Source organism: Oryzias latipes, chromosome 1, assembly GCF_002234675.1.
Source record: "Oryzias latipes chromosome 1, ASM223467v1".
In the NCBI taxonomy this organism is placed as follows: Eukaryota; Metazoa; Chordata; class Actinopteri; order Beloniformes; family Adrianichthyidae; genus Oryzias; species Oryzias latipes.
The window spans coordinates 26,090,625-26,114,152 of record NC_019859.2 but is presented as its reverse complement, the minus strand read 5'-3'; the positions used below and the strand labels follow the sequence as shown (position 1 = coordinate 26,114,152).

The window sequence follows — 23,528 nt, the reverse complement described above, 5'->3', positions numbered from 1 at the left end:
CCCCCAGCCAACTGTCGTTGTGTCCTTGGGCAAGACACCTCACCCTCCTTGCCTCCAGTGCAGCTCCACTTGTGTGTGAATGTGTATGAATGATCCTGGTGATGGTCAGAGGGGCCATAGGCGCAAACTGGCAGTCACGCCTCTGTCAGGCTGCCCCAGGGCAGATATGGCTATAACATTAGCGTACCATCACCAAGTATGAATAAGGAGTGAATGAAAAATGGACACTGCGAAGGAAATTGTTGTATTATTATCATTGTTTAAATCATCCCCAGCTAGGAAGAGGGGGTTTTACGACACTGTCCTTAGCTGATAAGGAATACTGTTTGAACTAAGAATCCACCCAAATGGGTCATTATACGACACCCCCAATGAACTTTTGTCTTTGTCTGGAAATCGTAACCTCTTGAATTCTTAATAAAAGGAGCACTGGGAGAAGCAGTTATTTGAGAAAAGAAGCATGGTGGACGTTTTTTGTCACACTTGCTTTTCTCCCTCGTGCATGAGAAACTTGATTCTTGTTGTGGTCTGTTCTTTCTAATTGTCTTTTTCTTTAATGTCTGGATGCATTTATCTGACGGACAAACTGTAAGCGCTTTGCGCGTCTGGAAAAGCGCAGATAAATCCAATCCATTATTATTATTAAATGTCTGCAGCAACAGCAACAATCTCTCTTTACTGTGCATATTCGCTTTTAAACAGACCATAAAACGTGTGGTCAATAATCAAAATACACTTGTAATTAGCAGAAACATAACGCACACACAACCCCAACGCTCAGCTCCAGTAGCGGTTTTAGGCACGGGGAATACGGGCAATTGCCCGGGGCGCAAATTTCAAGGGGGGTGGCATCCCAGTGCTTGAAAGTAATCAACCTGACAGTTACATGCATGCACTGTGTTTCTGAACACCTGTCCACACTTTCTGGCAACATGTATGTGCCGATCTATCAGGCTGGCTTAATGTTTCAATCACAGCTTTACTTTCACCTTGTTTATTTAGTGTGACATGAGTGCCATTAATCCAGGGGGAGGATTAGTATCAACAATTTTCACAACTCTTTGTATAGCAAAAAAAAAAAAAAAATTGGAAAAAGTAAGAAAATTATTAATGTAAGTCAATAAAGGAATCTGGTGTTTGATCATATCAGCTTGGAAAAAATGTCAGCCAAGAGTTCAAGTAACTTGGAAAGAATTGAGTCTCTCGGTCTCCCATAGCTAACTACGTGACTTGGTGGGTGGGGTGCCTGGGCGCCACTGCTCCTCCTATCGGCTCCCTGTGGTTTTGTAAAATAAATATTATGTTGTAAAATTGTCGTGGTGCCTTTAACACCGTCGGGATGTTTGAGCGGGCAGGAGGAAGATAATTATGCCATTTACTGGAAACATCGGGTTTTCCAAAGGCTGTTGCGGCTCCCTGTGTTCTAATTTCTGTGGGAAACTGATCCAAATGGCTCTTTTAGTGCAAAGGTTTCCGAAACCCTGGCCTGGTAATTAGGTGATATCCTGGTTGGATGATGCAACATCAGAATCTCCACCTCAAATTTTCCAAGTAGCCTGAGGCGTTAATTTGGGAGAAACCATGACAATTCATGTCTTGATCGACGACCACTTAATCTGCCACAGTGGGGAAAAGTAAGAGGAAACCCAGACAAAATGTATCTCTAAGGCAGATCCTCTTTGTGGGATCTGATTGGATTTTAGTAAAGGATGCTGGTATTGTGGGCCTGGAATATTTGAGTGAGTCCACTGAAAATTGAGGGTATATTGAACTCCTCAAAACGAAAAAGTTGACTTTGGAGCGCTCTCTGGACTCTAAAGTTCGGGGGGGCACTGGTTTGCTCCTGGTTTCAGGATGTCTCTTAAATGGATGCTCCCTCTAGCTTCTTTTTTGGTTTGGAGAAGAAGCATGGACAGATGAAAGTGATGCATTCTTTTGTCTGACACACAAGAGGAGCTGTTTGGACCTGTAAGGATCAGACAGAGGCCTGTGGACTTTTATTCCTCACTTTATACCAGTGAGTGTGATGACAGCCTGTTGGATGAGTTCTGCAGTGGACTGCCTCAAGTCTGTGATGAGATGAACTCTCAGCTGGATCTGCCTGTCCAGCTTCCTGAACTGTATGCTGCCCTCCAGAGCATGAAGGGCCAGAAGGCTCCTGGGATCAATTACCTCACTGTGGAGTTTTACAAGGCTTTCTGGGACGTCCTTGCTCCTGACATCTTGGAGGTGTTCAATGACTCTGGCTCTCTACCAACATCCTTTCGCTGTTGTTGCTCTTTTGCCACAAAAAAAGGAAATCACATAGACATTAGGTACTGGCGACCCGTCTCTTGTACTACAAGATTTTATCCAGGGCCTTTTCCATTGGGCTGAGTAATGCTATGGAGCAGCTCACCCACCAGGACCAGATATAATGTGTCTGAGGTAAGCTCATGGTTGATAATGGTTTTCTAATTCAAGATGTTTTGGAAGTCTCTGAACTATTGGGTGTACAATCCCCTCCTTCAAAAGATCCATGCAAGTCTTGAAGGTTTGTGTTTTCCTGATTTCAGTAGAAATATTGTTTAATCAGCTTTTGCTGATGATGTTGTTGTTTTTGTTAAACACCAGGTTGATGTGAATTTATTGGTGGATGATTTTTCATGTTTCTGGTGAGTGGCAACTGCTTAATTTTATTGTAGGTGAGGCTAAACGTCCAGTTAACATTAGCAGGAAGCGGAAAATACCAGGTGAAACATTTGCTGATTCAGTTTAATCTGGCACTGCAATGTCTGTTCCAGGCTAAAGCTGGAATTCTCCTTCTTCAGACTTTGGTGATTAGGTAACTTCAGACAAATGTGGTGTTTTAACAATGTTCTTTGTTCTGTATCTAATGGTGAACTATGTTATGCTGCTTTTTTACGTGACTGATTGATTTTATTGTTGTTATCTTAGATCCCTGATTAAACTGACAAAAATAAAATCTTTTTGTAGTTTAACCCTTGTGATATCCTAGGCACTTTAATGTTGGGAGTTGGGTCATCTAGACCAGTGTTTTTCAACCTTTTTTGAGCCACGGCACACTTTAACCGTGACAAAAATCCCGCGGCACACCAGCATCCAAAAATTAAAAAAAAAGAAGGAAAAAAAGAAAAAGCTCATAGTCTGTATTGATCTAAAGTCCCTCTAAAATCTCACATGCATTTTTGTGATAATTGTGGAAGATAAAGCTGGAAGCTGCAGTTGTTTTTTCTAAAAGATGTAATAAAAGTTAATTTAAAAGATTCAAAAATTGTGTACGTTGTTGTTTTAAGACGTTAAAAGGAGGGACTCATTGTGCGCTAAGACTTGCGCTGTCACTTTAACCCAATGCATCATGGGAGATGTAGTGGAAAAATCCGCCGAACGCAGACAGACTAGTGTCTCTGAGCTTCATTGTTTTGTTCACTTGTTCCACGGTCTGACACCGGATTCTGTAGAAAGCTACACCGCTAAAGACGAGCTTTAGCTGGTATTTTTGTTAGAACTGAGTGACTTATGAGCTAAATTGAAACAAGGAGGTGAAGACTTTAACCACTTATGATTGGTCAGACTGATGATATGTGATTAAGCCTTCAAGAATGATTGGTGGAGACAGTTAAAGGGGCGGGACTTTTCAGAAAACAGAGTTTAAGATGCGGCTAAATCGCGGTACTGTCATTCTTATCAAAATGTCTGTAATAGAATCAAATAAAAACAAAGAAAAAAGTTTTTTACTATCTTTCATATTCCTAACTTCTCAGTGTTTTATCAGGGCCTATTTGGATGAACACAGAGCTCATATCCTTGAGATGGGAAATGTTTTTAGATCAGTTAATGAGGGCAGTTTCCCACGGCACACTTGACCATCTCCCACGGCGCACTAGTTTTCTTCAATGATTTGTGAACCTCACTGGTGTCAATGGATTACATGAAATCTTTCCATCTTTATCCACCTTTGTCATGGTAGGGAGAACACGTCAATGTGAGGGTGGGGTCATCCAAGATAGCACAAGGGTTACATGGTGGGAGGCACTAGTGCAGGGGTCGGCAACCCATGGCTCCGGAGCCACATGTGGCTCTTTCATCCTTCTGTTCTGGCTCCCTGTGACTTTGGAAAATAATGAGGATTTTATAATGATTAAATTTTATTTTAGTTTGTTCATTTTTCATGCCATTTCAAAGGTGCTGCTGGCTCCGCACGAAGCGAGTGCCACGTAAAAAACAGCTTCGTAATGAGCTCGTATTTATCGGCCGAGAACTGCAGAGCTGATAGCAGGGAGAGGCACGCGGGGCGGCTTCAATAAACACTCCGATCTTCTGCCGGGAACTTGACGTGCTGCGGGGCAGAGAGCAACTCGCTGATGATAGAGAGTTTGCGCCAGTGTTGCCAGATAGAGTCACAGTTTTCCAGCCCAAAAGTCATCTGAAAACCGCCAGACCCAGCCAAAAACTGCCCAACACAATTTTTGTTGATGTTTTTTTTCGTACTGGACTTATTTAGCAAAATAAAAGATTTTTCTAAATAAAAGAAACTTCAGACTAATAATAAAATGTGTACAATATTGAATATTTCTTCAGCGGGCCGCCTTCTTCCATTCATTTGCTTAACCCGCTCTATCTCCGCTGTAACCTGCGTCCGGCTCTTTCATCCTTGTGCTGCGCTGGAGCGCCCCGACTATCATGTCATCCTGCTATGACCGTATTTTGCGCTCTCTGTGTATAATACACTGAGGAGCACGGGGGAAATAAATCTCTGCTGCAGAGGGTGTGAACAGGTAGAGAGGAAAAGCAGGTGGAGAGGCGCAGGAGGGGCTTTGGTTTCAAACTCTGTCAGAGAGATGCAAACACGGGCGTCAGATTGAGACGCAGCTTTCACTGCGGGAGTTGAAGCAGAGACTTTTCCTGGGATGATTTTATGAACTCAAACATGGAAACATGATTACCAAGTAGAACTCTTCAAAATAATAAACCTGATCTCTCCACATTCTCCGTGTCTACCATGCATTGACAAACACATCGCTCCATGCAGCGATCAGACCAGAACTAGTAGCTCCTCCCACACGCGGCCGCAGTATCATCCTTTAAAGAACACAATGTGCATTTGCAGCGACGTATGCTTCAGACGATGTCCGATTGCCCAATCTACATGTCAATCAAGTCCCGTACTTCTCAGTGAGGATTTTGATTGGCTGGTGGATTTTAAAGAAGTACTTTTTTTTTTTTTTACTTTTCTGGCCCGCGATCTACACTCATGTCATTGAAGATCGACCGGTCGATCGCGATCGACGTAATGAGCACCTTTGAATAATAAAAACATGCATAAGATATATAATGATGTCAAAACGGGTTGTGGCTCCGGGTGCTTTCTTTTCATTAGGGGCGGTCCCAAATGGCTTTTTGAGTAAAAAAGGTTCCCGACCCCTGCACTAGTGCCAAGTGCAATACCACCAACTACTGTGTAGAAGTGTGAGTTGAAGTGGAGGACTACATAACTCGCCTTTAAAAAAACAAAACAAAAAACAATTTTCTTCTCAACAGTCCGGAAAATCAATAACGACTCCATTGAAATTCCCTCCCAAAAGCCTCCTCAAACTCAACCACTCTCCCTCCGACAACCGTACCCTATCCTCCAGCTCCTGTCTTTCTTCCCCATACAATTCACAGTGACACTAAATCGGCTCAACTGATTCTTCCTCTTTCCCACCTTCACACAGACACGTGGAATGCTTCCCCAGTTAATGTAGTGTATTGTTTAAAGTTGTGTGTCCCATCCTTAATCGCGATTTTAGGATTTGATCTCTGGTGTTTGATCTAAGATTCAGACCTTTCCCTACTTTGTCATGTAAATTGAAAAGATGTCATCCTTTCCTCCCCCTTTCCTTTTGCTTCTGCCAGTCTTCCGTAATATGCCTCCTAATAATTTTCCCATTTCTATCTTCACACCCTGTTTCAAAGCCCGCTTTGCCAGAAAATTAAAGGGGGCTGGTATCAACATAAATCTGACGCTTATCTTCAATTTTTCCGATTTGAACAGACATCAGATCTGATCTGCTATATCAGAAGAAAAATATTTCAAAGACATCAATGCTGATAGTGAGTCTGAGCAAATTACACCATCACCAATTCTATTCTGTTTTAACCAGTGTAAACTAAATTTAATTGCCAACATTTCAACTGCAAAAACTGAAATATCCTTTGACGTCTTTATTCCAACATACTTTCCTAATTTAGGTATACAAAAAGAAAAACCAGTCCTCGTTGTTCCTGGGACTTTAGATCCATCAGTGTTAATGGGAATTAATGACGCATAAACGTTCTCTTACCTCTCTGATGTGGTTTCCTCCCAATTTCCCTTCCCTTTGCTCCATCTCCGTATGGAAATAAAAAAATCAACTAGTACGGTTGGAAAAACTCAAAAAGGAAATACCATGTACAAAAACGTCTTAAATAGGGCCTTATTATAAATCTTTGTTACTCTCGCCAATCTAGATAATTTCCAAACAACTCTTTCGTTTTCCCGTTTTTCCCTGTACCGGGAAAGTGGTACTTCCTGTTATGTACTGTACTGATCCATCAAAAAAATACAAACTAGTTTACTCTGTAAATTATACACAATTTACAGTTTTCGACACGCTGCGTCAAACCAAAAAAACAAACCCGAGGCAAAGTGACGCTTTGACGCGTGGCCTTTTTTTGCATCGGTGTGCACACTCACATTGGTGCCTTTTTTTAGTCACGAGGCGTTAAACGTGGGCGAATATCGCGGGCGAAATTCGCCCACTTGTGTACGGGCCTTAAGGAGTAACAAGACCCAATCCCCGTCAACATGTGCAGCCTATTAATTGATATGTACATTATGTTATTTGTATGTATTTTTAGTGTTATTTACTAACAGTCTGGTGTTTTAATAGACCTATGGTGATTAGGTAATTTCGCTTCTGTTGGACCAATTCAGTTTTGTCATTTTATTTAATTTAGCATACCCTCCATTTTATGCCAACTATGTATTAATTAAAAAAAATCTATTTAAAACAGGTTGAATTATTTATTGTAACTTATATAAAGAATTGTAGGTTAAAGAGAAAAAAATATTAAAATAGATTATAATTCAGACACAGCTGTATAAGTGAATCCCGGAGTATCAATGCTGCCTGGACTTTGCTATTTTTATGGCCCCTGCTGTTATATTTTGTACAACATTTCGCTTAAGAGAAATATCCTTTATATTGTAACTTTGACTGCAAAGTTTGACTGTTTTTCCTAATGAAAGTCTGTCTCATGTAAAGCAAAGAAGAAATGCTATAATTGGTATAAAGTAAAGCAGATTTTCAGATTTTTTTTTACTTTTAAAAACCATCAAAAAAAATTTAGTGTGGCAACTGAGGGGCAAAGTCTACATTCGTCATGCAATTTATTTTTCCTGTTTGCTCAATTCCCTCCCCCAAGATCAGCATTATAAAAGAAGCCACCTGCCTGCAACACCTTCTCTTTTGAGGCAGGAGCTACTGAAAACAGTCAAGATGGTAAGTGCCATTAAAAACTTCTTTTGTAGAAAACTATTCATTTAAGTTTTCTGTGTATAAAAATGATTTAATTCATCTGGAACACTAAGCTTAACACTTTTTTCCCTTTGATGAAAATTTCATGTTAAAAATGTGAAAAAAGACCCACACACAGACATATATATATATATATATATATATATATATATATATATATATATATATATATATATATATATACTCACACAAAGTTTTTGTGTCTTTACAAAAGATTGTTTGTCTATAAACAATTAAATTTTGCATGTTAATTTTCTCATCTAACAAGATGTGTGTTGATGATAGCAGATAAAAATCCGAGATGGAAAGGAAACCATTAGCTAATCATTTTCTAAGATAAATCATATGTATACATCAACAAATAAAAAATATAGTGAGAGAGACAGAGAGAGACAAAGAGAGAGAGAAAGACAAATTCTAGAAAGTTAAGAAAGTCCAAACCCATTTGATCTCGATAAACTGACCATGCTTTAGGTCTTAAGTTGAGAAAGACCAATGGAGTTTATGCTCTACAACAACATACTGTACTTAGTGTTCTACATGACTCGTCCTATCCTGAGGATGAGCATCAATGAATGAGGCTTTCTTTATCTTATAATTCCTTTCTGTTCTTTTAGAAAACTCAGTGAATACAACAAACTAAAGTGTCCCCTCCAGGGTGAGAGGGGCGTTTTATTTATATATATATCTATATAGATAGATATAGATATATATATGGATATCTATATATATATATATAAAGATATAGATATAGATATATATAGATATAGATATATATATATATATATATATAGATATATATATATATAGATATAGATATATATAGATATATATAGATATATATACAGATCTATATATATAGATCTATATATATATATAGATATAGATATATCTATAGATATATATACAGATATATATATATATATATATATATATATATATATATAGATCTGTATATATATCTATATATATCTATATCTATATCTATATATATATAGATATATATATATATATATATCTATATCTATATATATCTATATCTATATCTATATATATATATATATATATATATAGATATATCTATCTATATATCTATATAGATAGATATATAAATATATATCTATAGATATATAGATATATATATCTATATATCTATATCTATATCTATATATATATATATATATATATATATATATATATATATATATATATATATATATATATATATATATATATATAGATGTGGTGTGGTACAGATGGGAACCAGAAGTTCAAATAAATGTTTAACTATATGTTGCTTAGGAAACTGGTCGGAAGGAAAGTAGCAAAGACAGTTTATTGCTCTTTTGATAAGATGCTTGTAGAACTCAAAGGTAATTTCCAGATTTCCTAAAGGATTGTCAGGATGTAAAAGATTTTGAATTTACAATATTAATTAGATTTTGTTATTTTTTTAAATTAACTTAGCACATGCATATCTGTTATGTACTTGAGTGGGTGTTTCCTTTTATGATAAGGACACTGCTTGTTTCCAGTGGACATATTACAATGAACAAATATATCCTTTTCGTTTTAACCTGTGTGTACATTGTCTGATACTGGTTAATTATTAACTGTCAAGATAGGTACAAGTTCCTCATTATGTCTGCTTACAACCGTCTATTCATGGAGCTCGGAAAAAAGTCCTACAAACATCACCTAAGTTGGAGAATTGACCACAGAGTTGACATGACATTGAACCTGTCTTCACACATTTTTCCCAAAACAAAAGCGTCTGTTTTCCAAAAACAGTAGCCACAAAACCATCATAATAACAGTACTTTTCAATGTCTCTCTCACATTCATTCATAGAAAATGCAGGAGTTTTCACTCAAGGAAGGACAGGAGCTCAAGATCCGCGTCAAGCCCAATGATGACTCCGCTAGGCAAGTCTTTCCCAAACTCTGGTGTCTTTGATGAGGATAATATCTTATTTCAGATGTATACTTTAAAAGAAAAGATAGGACATGATAAAAAAAAATATATTGGAAACATAGAAAACATACACACATAGTAACATCAGACACGTTTGTATTGTATTGTATTGTATGTACCGTTAGTTTCAATTTAAATCTCAACCCCCAACGCACTCTTTAGCCATGAAGACATAAACAAATGTGCAACATTTCACCCCTTGTGTTCATTCTTTGAATTTCTGTGACCTTTGCTCCTGTCTCCACCGCAGATTTGCTATCAACATTGGGCACGATGCTGACAACATTGCATTGCACTTTAACCCACGCTTTGACTCAGGATCAGATGTCAACACCATTGTCTGCAACTCCAAGTCTGGAGGAAGCTGGGGTGAAGAGCAGAGAGAAGGACACTTCCCCTTTGCACGTGGAGAAGAATCCAAGGTGTGTTTACAACTACAAGGATTATCTGCATACAATTCGGCACAAAACAGCAGGTTTCTTTTTGTGTAGAGCAGGGGTGTCAAACTCATTTTCACTGAGGGCCACATCAGCATAGTGGCTGTCCTCAAAGGGCCAGATATAACTTATACATGTAACTAAATGTAATGAAAAATAAATGTAACTACTCCTTAATGTTAAATAACTCATCGTTTATTTATTATAACTTTTTAAAGTGACAATTACAGTTGCATAAAAACATATGTTTGCTTGTTACTTTAGCATAAATCCTTTTACATTTGATTCTGTCAGGTTAGGTTATATGGACAGTGTTTAAGTCTTATTGTCCAAATCCGATATTTCAAGTCCAATTACCCCTAGATATGAATAAATACACAACAATTTTTATTTAAGAAATTAAAAACTTTTAACTACTACCTATCTAACTAATGAACTAACTATATAGGTGTTGTAGATTGCCTGTGACTGTGTGAGCGCGCTGCGTCGTGTGGGGGACTGGGAGGAGGGAGCGCGCACATGTGTGTTGGGGGTGCGTGTTGATTCTTCTGCAGTGGACCAATCTCTAGCTGCACGCGAGTTTCACCTGTACTCTCTGATACAGACATCTTCTCAGAATATTATTTATTGCCCAGTAATAAACAGACTGCAGACACTTTGTCACCTTTCTGGTAGCCATGAAGCCTGAAACCCATAAAGAACGCGGGGCAGGAGGCTCCACCTTTGTTTATACATACACGTAACGTTGCGCTACACAAAATAGTCCCCAAACAAAACATGTAGTGATATTCATCGAAATCTAACAGTGCGCGCTCATGTTTGGTATTACAGAGTGACTGAGAACAGTAATAAACCCCCCCAACACAAAATCCTCCGGCGGGCGGCCGTGACGCGCACTTAAGAACGCACGCAGCTTGTAACGGAAATGAATACAAATGGAAATTAATAATTAGAACGCAGTAAATTTGTCGTATTTCCTCACTAGACGGAAACTTCTGTTGTAGAATGAGGATGTGTGCTTCTGAAAACGCGCCTGTGTGTGTAAAGGGAGTCGCGTGCCACGTGCAGCGGAGGCAGTGAGAGCGCGCGCCGACGAGAGACAGTGACAGGCACGGTGGGAGAGAAGGAGCGAACAGTCTGAAAGAAAGAAGGAAAGTCTGAACACAGGACTAGCAGAAAAAGTAAATTATCAGCAAAGATGAACGTGTTTAATGTGTTTATCATAGTTTCAATCACGCACCCTATGCTGAACTTTCAACAAAAAAACAAAACAAAAAAAAAAAAGTGCGGTGATGAGGTCATCATCACAGCCCTACTCCACATACATGCCACATAAAATGACATGGGCCTTGAGTTTGTCACATGCGGTGTAGAGACATGAAATGGAAGAAAGGATATTTTTTTGTTGGAAAAAGTCAGCAAAGAAACTCATTGTGGTATTGTCGCATTATTACCTGCAAGCAGTCCCTGATTGCAAGGACCATTTTGGTTTCGCAATATAGCAAAAACATTATTGGTCCTTGCATTCAGGGACCATAGTGTTTTTGCAATGTGGTGCCTGACTGCAAGGACCAATAATGTTTTGCTCTTTCTTTTTTTTTCACTTGTTTTGTCAGCTGAGCAAACAGATAAGGTCTGTTGGACATATTTTACTGTTACAAAATAGGGTTATGAATCTTCTGATTCACAATGTGTATATTTTTATAAACCCCTGTTGTAATTGAGGCCAAACTTTATTTAGTTTTATATTTATTATTATGGCCCGCAGCACTCACAGAGTGCAAGGACCATATTGTAACTGCTACGAGGGTCGAACACTCAAAAAGGTCCAAAACGTCAAAAAAACGCGTCAAAACGCCAAAAAATGGGGTCAAAAGTCGCCCAAAGCACACAACGACACGACAATTGTGTAACGCAACAAAAATAAACACACACACGCACAACACCCCCGCACAAACGACAAATTTGTAGTCGCAAAAATGACGACAAAAACACAAAAAAGCCCCAAAAAGTCCTCAAAAGACGGGTTTAAAGCCAAAAAGACATGCCCAGCCTATAGTAAAAGACAGGCCGCATTGAAATACATAGGAAATCCTAACCGCAAAAACTTCTATATTGTTTCTGCTTCGTTTCTTATTATTCCCGTTTCTAACGGATCCGTTGATCGCAAATTTGACCCCCGCCACATACCCGAAAACTCACCAAAATTGGAACACACCTAGGATAAATTGAAAATGAATTTTCGGCAAAGAGAACACCACCCCCCCGAAGTCGATGACATCACAGCGAGCGATCCCGTCAAAAAGATGAATGGGCCGAAAATTGCTTATGGGGCCAAAAAAAAATATTTCAAATTAGAGCAACGAAACCAAAACACGCGTGTTGGAGATATCCCAAAGAAGTTATGAAATCATTATGGGATGGCTACACGACCTACGGCTTGGCGGCCATTTTGTGACGAACTCTATGAAATGGCAATTTTCGTGTTTTTTCACAATATGGGAAAACTACACTTCTGTTTAAGCGATTTTCACGAAATTGCATACACATGCCACAAACACGATTCTACAACTATCAAAGAAGTTTTGTTGACCTTTGACCTTGGGAAGGGGCGGCCATCTTGAATTTTCAAAAAAAAAGCACCATTAGTAACGGATACAAACGAAAACTCGTCCTAGGGATTTTTATCGATCTTTTTGAAACTTCTCGGGCATCAATGGCAAGCTACTGTGGACAAAATGTTGGAATTAGAAGTTGTAGAATTTGAAACACGTGCGCGTGGCGAATTCGCAACCGTCGCCATTTTAGCTAGCTGGCACATATTTTATCGGAATAGCCTAAAACTGAAATGTGCGATACCCTGGCCCACACTGAACAAAACGATGTCACATACGACAAAATCGATAAAAGAATGTGGTCGTGGTAAACAAAAAACCGTCGCAAAAAAAAGTGCTGACTCGGCAAAAAAAATTTTTTTCGGATTTTATTTTTAAGAATCGGCTAACGAAACCCAGATAACTTTGTCGGGTATATCCAAAGAAAGTTTTTAAATCATTACGTGATGGCGACACAACTTACGGTTTGGCGGCCATTTTATGCCAAAATCTGCCATTTTGAGTTTTTCGCGTTTTTACGCAATATGGAAAAATGAACTTTTTTTCGAGCGATTTTCACGAAATTTGACGCGCATGTCCCTAGCCTAACTCTACAATCACCTCTGGAGTTTCGTCGACCTTTGACATCGGGAAAAGGCGGCCATCTTGAATTTTCTATAAAAAACACCTTTACCACCAGATTCAAACGTAAACTTGTCGTTGGAATTTTCATCGAGTGTCTCGAAACTTTTTGGGCATCAATGGCAAGCTACTGTGGAAAAAATGTTGGAATTAGAAGTTGTAGATTTTGAACGGCGTGCGCGTGGCAAGCTAGCAAAGTGGCGCACTGTTATAACTCCCATGCATTTCAATACAATACAGTGAAAATTGAATGCATGCACTAATGCCTGAAACAGAATACATTGAAAAACACTGGATATGGACATATAAGGAATGTGGGCGTGGTTAGCATAAAACCACTGTTGCTAAGGACGACAAAAAGTTTACTTTTACCGATTTGTCCGAAACTGATGTCAATCTGTTCGTCCTCCCGAGGGGACCAAAACATAAAACGGTTGCTATGGAGATAAAATCAACAGAAAGGCCGCCATTTTGGAAAAAGTGGGTTTTTTATCAACTTATGACATATAGCTCTCAACAATGGAGGAATGTGTTTTTCTGAGTCAGTTGATGATGCTGATCACAATGCTAGCACTTTTAGCCACATTAGCATAGCTAGCATAGTTAGCAAAATTAGAATTTTAGGTAATGTGTTTTTCTGAGTCATTTGATGATGCTGATCGCTATGCTAGCACTTTAAGCCACATTAGCATAGCTAGCATAGTTAGCATAATTAGCATATGCAGTTTTGACTAGCCATTATCAAAAGTGGGCGGTGAGGGCGGTGAGGGCGGTGGGGGGGTTTGGGCGGTGGTGCGTAGAGTTGGGCGTGGAAGGCGGGTTGCGTCTGCGGGCCATACAACGCCGCTTGCGGCTTTATTTGTAATCGTTTTTTGTTGGACCAGACAGAAAAGAAAAGGATGTTAGATAGGTTGGGGGGTAAGGGCAATAAAGAAAGGGTGAGAAGGGGGGGTTAAGGAAGTAGAAGGAAGATTATAGAGGTGTGGGGGGGACATAAAACAAAAGGTTGCTGGAAGTTTATACTTATTACTGTCAGGTGTAAATGTTAGCATAATAGGGGCAGGGCCTGTCCACACACACTCTAATGTTACATACCCGTTGACTCCAAAAATCTTCACATACAAACATGTGAAGAGGTACACAATACAACTACAGTTCACACGCAAATCCTTATTCATACAAATCAAAACATGTAAAGCACTTCCTTTAGTCATGTATGCTATTTCTGGAAAGGTGAGCTAACACCTGTGCTTGAGTGAGTGTTTATGTTCAGCTGGGGTGAACATGAACAATAAAAAAAAGAGGGAGAGTCCCCACACCAAAACCCCGCTGAAGCAGCAGTGGTAGCCAACCCCCCTAAAAACCATGCGGTATAGCAGATAGAGGAAATTCATCTGCTGGGCAATCACGTCTCAGGCCAGGACCAGCAGGATTGCCACAGGGGCCCCCAACGCCAACACCCAAGCAGGGAGGCACAGAGGGTGCAAGCTTCAGCTTAACCAAGAGAGTAGCCCGTTATGCCCCCATGCACCCCCAGCCACAGACGAGCACCCCACCGTCACCAAGGAGTTCTTATCATGCCCCTACCCCAACCCAAAGCACGAGACGGGGCCCCGCAAGGGAGACCCACCCCATGCTCCACGTAACCACCCACCAAGCCTACGGCAGGTCCGGGTGAGATTAAGGCAGGGGCTGCCCAACCCCACCCCAAGGAGGACACCCAAGAGAAGGGGGGTCCCCAAAAGTGTTGTAAACATGGCCAGACCAGGCTCACCTACTGTTGGAATTTTGGCGAGGCCCAGCACTCGAGGGCAAGGACCTGCACCACAGGAACACGGACAACCCTAGGCTCAGATATGTTGTGATCCTTGATCCCTGGCTCATGGTCTTGCCAGAAAACTAAGGGATCCCTCTCCCTGCTTGGAGAGAGGGCCGCCGGGCCCAGGAAGCCAGCCCCCAAGGGACAAGGCCATTGAGGTAGGCCTGGTTTTCCCCGCCAGGGATGGAGTAGGAGACAAAATATCAGAGGTCCCACCTTCCTTGTGTAATGTATATTTGTGTGTGTGTTAGTGAGGTGAAGAACTGTGTACTAAAGGGCGCAGTTACAATTGGTGGGTAGGGCACTGAGAGGACATCTCCTGGTTGCTCACAGTGATATCCAAGCACCTCCTACCAAGGGTCCTATGTGTTTAAGATGCCATTAAAACCGAGAGGGGAGGGGCCAGAATCCATGCGGCAATCATGGGAGAGGAACCACTGCCAAGGAGCTCCACCCCCCACGGTGCATCGCAGGCTGACCCCCATCACCCTAATAAGTGGTTATATCAAGATGGAGGTTAGAGGGACAGCTGCTGGACTGACCCGCGATTGCCGAAACAACCATTTCTGAGCCCCCCACAGCATTGCGCCCAGGTCTACCTAGCCTAGGGCCCTCATCACTCCTAAATGGGGCCCCTGATAGACAAGAAACAGCTACACCCAGGCACCCCACACCCTGTAGCTGCTCCTTAGGTTCTTTAATATGTTTAGAAAAAGCAAAGCTCTGACTGGTGATCTTTTGGTAGTTTATTTTCATGTAACCAAACAAATTGCAGTGAAAATTAAAGAAAGAAAAACAAATTATGCTTTTCCGAATCCTTGTGCTATCTTAGATGACCCCACCCATTGACGTGTTTTCCCTGCCATGACAAAGGTGGATAAAGGTGGAAAGATTTAATGTAATCCATGGACACCAGTGAAGATCACAAATCATTGAAGAAAAAAGGTTCAGCGCACTGTCTAGTGGGTCTAGATGACCCAACTCCCAATGGTAAAGTGCCTAGGATAGCACAAGGGGTAAATTACGGAGTTGCTGTTTCCTTTTCAAAGTCTTTGCTCTGTTTTCTCTTCTTCCAGCTTGTTCTCTGCTTTCTTTCTGATTCGGATCATAACCTGACTCATGATCCAATGCATGGACAGCACATGCACAGTAAATTTTTCAGTTTACCACAAGAGGTCAGCTTTAGGACACAAAAATTAAAAGTAAACAACATTTACAAAATGGAAAAAAAATTTGACGGCTACACCCCCTAACTTATGAAGTTAGCAATGGGAGACCGGAGAGACTAAATTATTTTCAAGTCACTTGAACTCTTGGCTGACATTTTTTTCAAGCTGTTATGATCAAACACAGATTCCTGTATTATTCCTGCAGATTCCAGATTCCTATATTAATATTTTTCAAAGACGCTCTGTTAAAATGAATGAGCTTTTGTGATGGCTCATGCACATTGCACAAGCTCCCTGATTTGCCCAGTCCAGTGGCACAGTAGCTCAGGTGCGGGAAAAGAGAAGATGGCACATTACTGCCTGCCACTTTAAAGTGTGTCAAAGGCTGGATTTGTTGTTGCTGGTATTTAAAATTAAACTTAAAGTTAAAGTCCCATTAGCTGTCACGCACATATGTTCTCCACATTTGTTTTCTCACTCTGACCGGGTTTGAAGGCTTGCTGTCTCGAATTAACCAGAGAGGGTTAAAAATAAAAGCAAGAATAAAATCAGTTCACCCTAACTTGTAATCCTAAAGTTTACCCTTCCTCTGGGCTCATGCAGCCAAAAAAAAGGTACAGATAAAACAAGAATCAAACTAAGGGATCTAAGAGGATTTAGGAGGCCTGAGCTTGCTGCTTCCCCATACCGCAGCGGCTCTTTGCCAGCTAGCCAGCTGCCCAGGCTTCCCAAGCTACTTGGGAAAAAATGTTGGATTTAAACAATGTAGCTTTTTAGCAAGATTAGTGTGGCAAGTGATGTGTCGATCGCGACTGAAATGGCTCTTAGAGCCAGCTCTTTGGAGTGAACGAAAAGAGCCGACTCCTACCTGGGAGCCGTGGGTTGTTTTTTTTCAACCTGTCTCACTTTGTTCTGTCTAAGCTACTCGTGATTGGTCAATACGTGTTTGTGCTGAGCAGAGGGGTGAAAGCAGCAAGAGCAACTTGTGAACAGAGTATGAGGGAGAGAAAATATGGCAAGCCTTTTTATCAATATATTAATATCCTTGATATCAGGCTGTTTTAAGCCTAAATAGTAATGCTAAAAATACAGCTAGTAAACTATTGACAGCCAAAAAAGTAAACAAATATGAAGTGACAAACTAAAGAGGCAATTAGTTAACTAGTTACGTGCAAAGTTTCTACAAGCTCACTAGTTGACTTGTCTGATCAAAATCTCGTACTAGTCTGTCTGTCTGTCAGTCAGCAACTTGTCTCAGGAAGTTATGGACAGTTTTTCACAAAATGTAGAAAAAATGTTCGAGGAACAAGTGATTAGATTTTGGAAGTGATTCAAGATGACTTTGCAGATCCAGGATTTTTTGATTTTTTTAAATGGTTTATTTCAAGCAATCACATAAGAATAATACACAAAACAATACAAACATAAGTTATAAATTCATTCAATGACGTATCAAACTTAGCATAATTAGATATATCATCCTCTTCCTTTTCTCCCTGGCTAACAGGACATTATGTTGATGTTATTTTTATGATTATACAATGTTCATATACTTCTATTGAGTATGATGGAGCTTTGCTGCAGAGCCAGTTGGAGGATTTTTTCTGGATAACATAACTGCTTCACATTGAAATATTGTAACAATAGTTAAGTAGCTGACATTTAGCTGTTTACTAGTTTGTTAGAGCACAATTTTTAAACACTATTTTACTAGTTAGCATTTTTGGCCATCACTAGTTAGCTAGTTGTACTTTTGGCAATACTAGTTATCCAATCCAATCCTCTTTATTTATATAGCACATTTCTCAAAGAGGCAGTTTCCAAAGTGCTGTACAGTGACCAAAAACCAGACAAAAGATTGCCAAACAAAATAAAAACAAAGTACACCACTACAATGGATAAAAATAAAATTAAATAAAACAAGATAAAGACATAAATAAAAATAGATAAAAACACAGATAAATACAGATAAGAATACAGATAAAAACACAGAGTAACACACAACTCATGCGGTGTTAAAAGCTAGAGAGTAAAAATGCGTTTTAAGACGGGATTTGAAACACTCCACAGAGCGCAGTTCTGACATGCAATGGCAGAGCGTTCCACAGCTTAGGGCCGACAACAGAGAACACTCTGTCTCCCCTATTTTTGAGCCTTGTCATGGGCTCCACAAGCTGGAGCTGGCCCTCTGACCTCAGAGCACGAGCTAGTTTATAAATCTGAATGAGGCCAGAGATGTCCATGTAGAGCTTTAAAATCAAACATTACAATTTTAAAATTAATCCTAAAATTAACAGGAAGCCAGTGCAAAGACGCAAGAATATGTGCAATGTGCTCATATTTTTTGGTTCCTGTTAAAAGTCGTGCAGCAGAGTTCTGGACTAACTGCAACCGGGAAATTGCCTTATGGGAAACCCCAGTGTAAAGTGCATTGCAGTAGTCCAGTCGTGAAGAGATAAAAGCGTGCACGACCTGCTCAAAAATGTTAAAAGATAAAAAGGGTTTAACTTTAGATAAAAGCCGCAAATGATAAAAACTTGATTTTAAAACGCCATTTATCTGTTTATCAAATTTAAAATCACTGTCCACGATGACGCCAAGGTTGGTTACTGTGGGCCTCACATGATGCTGAACGGGCTCCAAGTCAAGATTGGCTTTGGGTCCAAATATCATGACCTCTGTTTTCTCTTCATTAGGTTTTAAAAGGTTCTGGGCCAACCAATCTTTGACGTCCCCCAGACAGTTAAGCAAGGGTGTCAGGGGGCTGCTTCCATTATTTTTAACAATGGGCATGTACAGTTGACAGTCATCTGCATAAAAATGATATGACAAGCCATGTTTCTTAAAAAATTCAGCTAAAGGAAGCAGGTATAAAGTAATGAGCACAGGTCCTAAAATTGAACCCTGGGGAACTCCAGAAAGTAGTGGAGTAGAGGATGAAGTGGAGTCCCCCAGCCAAACCGTAAAGGACCGCCCTGACAGGTAAGATTTAAACCAGTTCAGGCAGTCCCCCTAACACCCACACAATATTCAAGGCGGTTTAAAAGACTTGTATGATCCACTGTGTCAAAAGCAGCAGTCAAGTCTAAAATTAATAAAATAGCAGAATGACCAGAGTTTGTGGTCAAATAAAGATAATTGAAAACTTTCAAAAGAGCAGACTCTGTGCTATGAAATGCCTTGTAGCCTGACTGAAAAGTGTTTAAAATCCCACTATCATCCAAAAAAAGTTGCAGCTGTGCCATTACACACTTTTCCAAAATTTTAGACACCAATGGGGGCTTTGAAATTAATAATAATAATGGAATAGATGCATCTGCGCTTTTCCAGACGCTCAAAGCGCCTAAAGTGTGTCCATTATTCATTCACTCCTCATTCATACTTGGTGATGGTAGCCACAGCTGCCCTGGGGCAGACTGACAGAGGCATGGCTGCCAGTTCACACCTACAGCCCCTCTGACCATCACCAGGATCATTCATACACATGCACATGCCAGTGGAGCCACACTGGAGGCAAAGAGGGTGAAATGTCTTGCCCAAGGACATAACGACAGTTGGTTGGGGGGAGCGGGGATTGAACCGCCGACCCTTCGATCATTGGACAACCTGCTCAACCGCCTGAGCCACTGCCGCCCAAGCATGTTGGATCCAGACCCGGCTTTTTAAGTAGAGGTTCAACAACAGCTTCTTTGCAGAAGTGGGACAAGACCTGATGACAGGCTGCTATTTATGATATCTGTGACTGAAGTGCTAAGAGTGGCCCAAACCTGTTTAAAAAAGCGAGGTGGGACTGGATCCAAGGGAGACGATGTTGCTTTTAACTTATTAACAATCCCAGTCAGTTCAGACCCTGACACCGACTTAAATGTGGTAAGACCAACAGAGTCCTGCACCAGAGCAGATTATAAGAAGGAAGTGCATGAGAAAATATTTGCCCTAATAGCAGCTACCTTCTTGTTAAAAAAGAATAAAAAACGTTCACACATTTCATTTGTCATCTGTAGAGTGGAAAATGGATTGGGGTTACAAACAGAACCAATAGTTTTAATGTGGGGCTTGTTTACATTTTCTAAAACCAAGTTGGATAAATACTTTGTTTTTTCGGCCTTCAATGGTATCTTGGTATTTCCTCCAACTGTCTTTAAGAATGTTATGCGAGACCTGCAGATGATCGTGTTTCCATTTGCGCTTTGCTCTACAGCACAGACGCCGAGCGTCCCGCGTGATTTCATTCAGCTATGGCTCCTGCTTCAGTGTCTGGCGAGTGGCTTTTACTGGAGCAATTTAGTCTAAGACTTTGCTGCATGTTAAAAAAAAAGAATTCATCAATTCTTCTGTGCCTCTGACTGCATGAGTATAATCGTGAGACTGCTTTGATGCATTGAAGAGAGGAGGGAAAGTAGAAGCGGTCTCAGTCCTAATGGAGCGACTCAGAAGAACCGAACCCGAGACTTACACATTATTAGGTTTAAAACAGACTGATATCAAGGATACCGATTTAAAAATAAAAAGGACTGCCAAAAGAAACAGAGAGAGCGTCAAGTGAAACACTGGAAAAAGAAGCTAAATCTGCAACCATTTTATTTTTAATGATAATACAAAGGAGGAGCGTAGAGTCTGAAAAAAAACAGTTCCATATAGAACGGGCTCTACACAGGCACTTGAGAACCGAGAGAACCTTCTCCAAAACAGGGCAGATCAATACTCACTGAAGAAACCATATCATCTCCTCAAAGCTGAGTCACTTGGTATTTCTAAATGCCAACCTTTAACATGGTTAATTTTTCTTTTCTTTTTGATTTGCATATTTTAATTTGTGTTTTGTTCTAAAAATGTATCTGGAGAGAATAAATAAATTCATAGACATATTATACATTGAATAAAAAAATGTTTCTGTACATCAGCTATTTATTTTCTGTGTAATTTTATAACCTAAACTAGTTGATAGAGTAGTAAAGTTGAACTAGAACAACACAGCTGTCATGAAAAGATAGCTATATAGCTGTGAAGCTGTATGGTTGGAATAGCTGTTGTTTTTTACGTTTGTTTTACGTTTATATTAAACTATGGTTGTTCTAGCTGAGGATTTTTATCTTTCACTTTAAACTTAAGAAGATTAAGATGCAGTTGTATTATTGTCACTTGTTTTTTCCTCTGTGCTGCCATGAGAGAATTTTCTCCCAGTGAGATAAATACAGTTCAATTCAGTCATTCAATAACTTGAATAAAGCAACAAAACAACCTGAAGAGCTGTTTGTGAGGCGAAGGCTTGCAAAAGTGTGGCTCACACATTTTTAGCAGAATATTGTGAAAATGTATTTCAAGTCATTGACTCGAGCCGAACAAAAAAAATAACATATAATATAAACATATTAGGAATGTAGGCAGAATGGGAGAGTGAAAGGCACGTAGCAGCCGCTCAGTCAGTAAGGGTGGCAATGGTGGGGGAGGATAGTTTCTACAGGCCATACAACACCGCTTGCAGCTTTAATGCTTTTTTTTTCCAGTAAGAAATTTGTTCTATATTTAATGACCCATATTTTTTTACTGTAATAAAAATATGCTTTGACTCAAGTAGACATATTTTGAAACTAAATAGTGTTTTTCCACTTCTTGTGTATTTCAGTTCTACATCAACTTCACCATGGATCAATTTTACATTAAACTTCCCGATGGGAGGATGATGGACTTTCCCAACCGCCTGGGAGACGTCAAGTACGACTACTTTGAAGTCAAGGGTGATGCAGTTTTCCATGGAGTCAAGATCAAGTAGAGGCTAAGCCCTTCCTCAACTCTAGCCTAAAGCTTGTTGTCTTTATTGCTTAAATAGTTTAACATTAATGTGCACTTGGCTAAAAGCAGATTTGTGCTGTGCTGAAAAAAAACATCACTGGTAATGTAAACTGCACTTGGGTGTTCTAAGAGATGCTGGCCTAATGTTGGAGGTACAGTATATTTCACTTCTTTGTTAAATCTGTCAGCTCATAGGTGTCTGAATAATAAAAACTAAAAAAAATGGGTCTTACATTCTTTTGTAAACATAGTAGCAGCACCACAAAAATAAAATAAATACAAAATATACAGGGAAGAAAAATATAAAGGCAAAACTCTTATTTACATGTACAAACATGGCAAGCTTTAAGCCAATAACAGACCCTGCTTTTTAATGATTTTATACAGTCTGTAGGCATTATTTGCTTTGACGCCAGCACGCTATTGCAAATAAGATGGTGCTCGCCATGACAGACCGGTAAAACATGTGGAGCATCCTGCTAAAACATTGAAGCACCTAAGCTTCCTCAATAACTAAAGTCTACTAATGCCCTGCTTGTAAACAGCCTCGGTGTGCATGGACCACTCCAGTTTATTGTCCAGATGGACACCCAGGAACTTGGTGTTAGGATCTTAGGATTAGACTATTTCTACATCCATCCCACCGATACAGACTTGAGAGGGTAGAGACTTTCTCCTACTGAAGTCACCATCTCCTTTGTCTTGGCCACGTTCAGCTACAGGTAATTTTCCCCACACCACCTTGTGCCGTCTCATCCAGCCTTCGCAGATTCGGATGGTTCAGGACGTCCAAAAAATGAAATGTGCAGTTGGGAAATGAAAATACACACAAGAGTCTGCATGAATTTTCAAAACTTTTGCAAAAGGGAGAGATGAATAACACACAACCTGTTGGTAAGTGAGGTTATCTGCTCTCTCTGTCCTCAAGGCAGAAAGGCGTTGTTTTTTATCATCCAGCAGGGCAAAAATGCTTATGATCTCAAAAAGCGCAGCTTTTTTACTGCCTGCATTACCTGCTGTCTTTATGTAAAATACTGACACCAACTAAGGACAGGTATACGTAAAAATATATTTTTTATGGAAAGAAAAAGACATGTAGTAAAAATGTCAACTATAGTTTATAAATAATGCACATATAACAATAATAGCACGCGATGATCCAGGTGTTGCAAAATCGAGGCTGCGCTCCGTGCTCACCTCGCTGCCTGCACCCACTATCCCTCCCTCACTAATTCACAATTGTTTGAAATAAGAATTAGTCAGCAACTACAGAGCCCGTGTCCTGACATTAAAAAACTAAAATATATCTCGTTACCACAGATTAATATCTTGTTCCCACAAATTAATATTTTGTTCCCACAAGATAATATTCCGTTCCCTCGAAATACTATTTCGTTCCCTCGAAATAATTAATTTGTGTGAACGCAATAATTATTCACGTCATTAGTCATTCATAAACAAAGATATGGTCTCCGTCCAGCCGCAAAAGCCGCTTTCAGCTGTAACTTCCGTGCCTCTGTGACCCACATTCGTCTCAA

The 23,528-nt window shown here is 39.9% G+C and overlaps 1 protein-coding gene across 1 annotated transcript; it reads left to right on the top strand.

The window, feature by feature from the left end:
- The first annotated feature begins 7,439 nt into the window (after positions 1-7,439).
- On the top strand, positions 7,440-22,213 carry LOC101155757 (beta-galactoside-binding lectin-like). The gene is made up of 4 exons (XM_023959094.1): positions 7,440-7,526; positions 9,414-9,487; positions 9,787-9,958; positions 21,824-22,213. Exons 1-4 carry the CDS (start codon positions 7,524-7,526, stop codon positions 21,968-21,970), a joined length of 396 nt encoding a protein of 131 aa, XP_023814862.1. The 5' UTR covers positions 7,440-7,523; the 3' UTR covers positions 21,971-22,213.
- Positions 22,214-23,528: the final 1,315 nt, after the last annotated feature.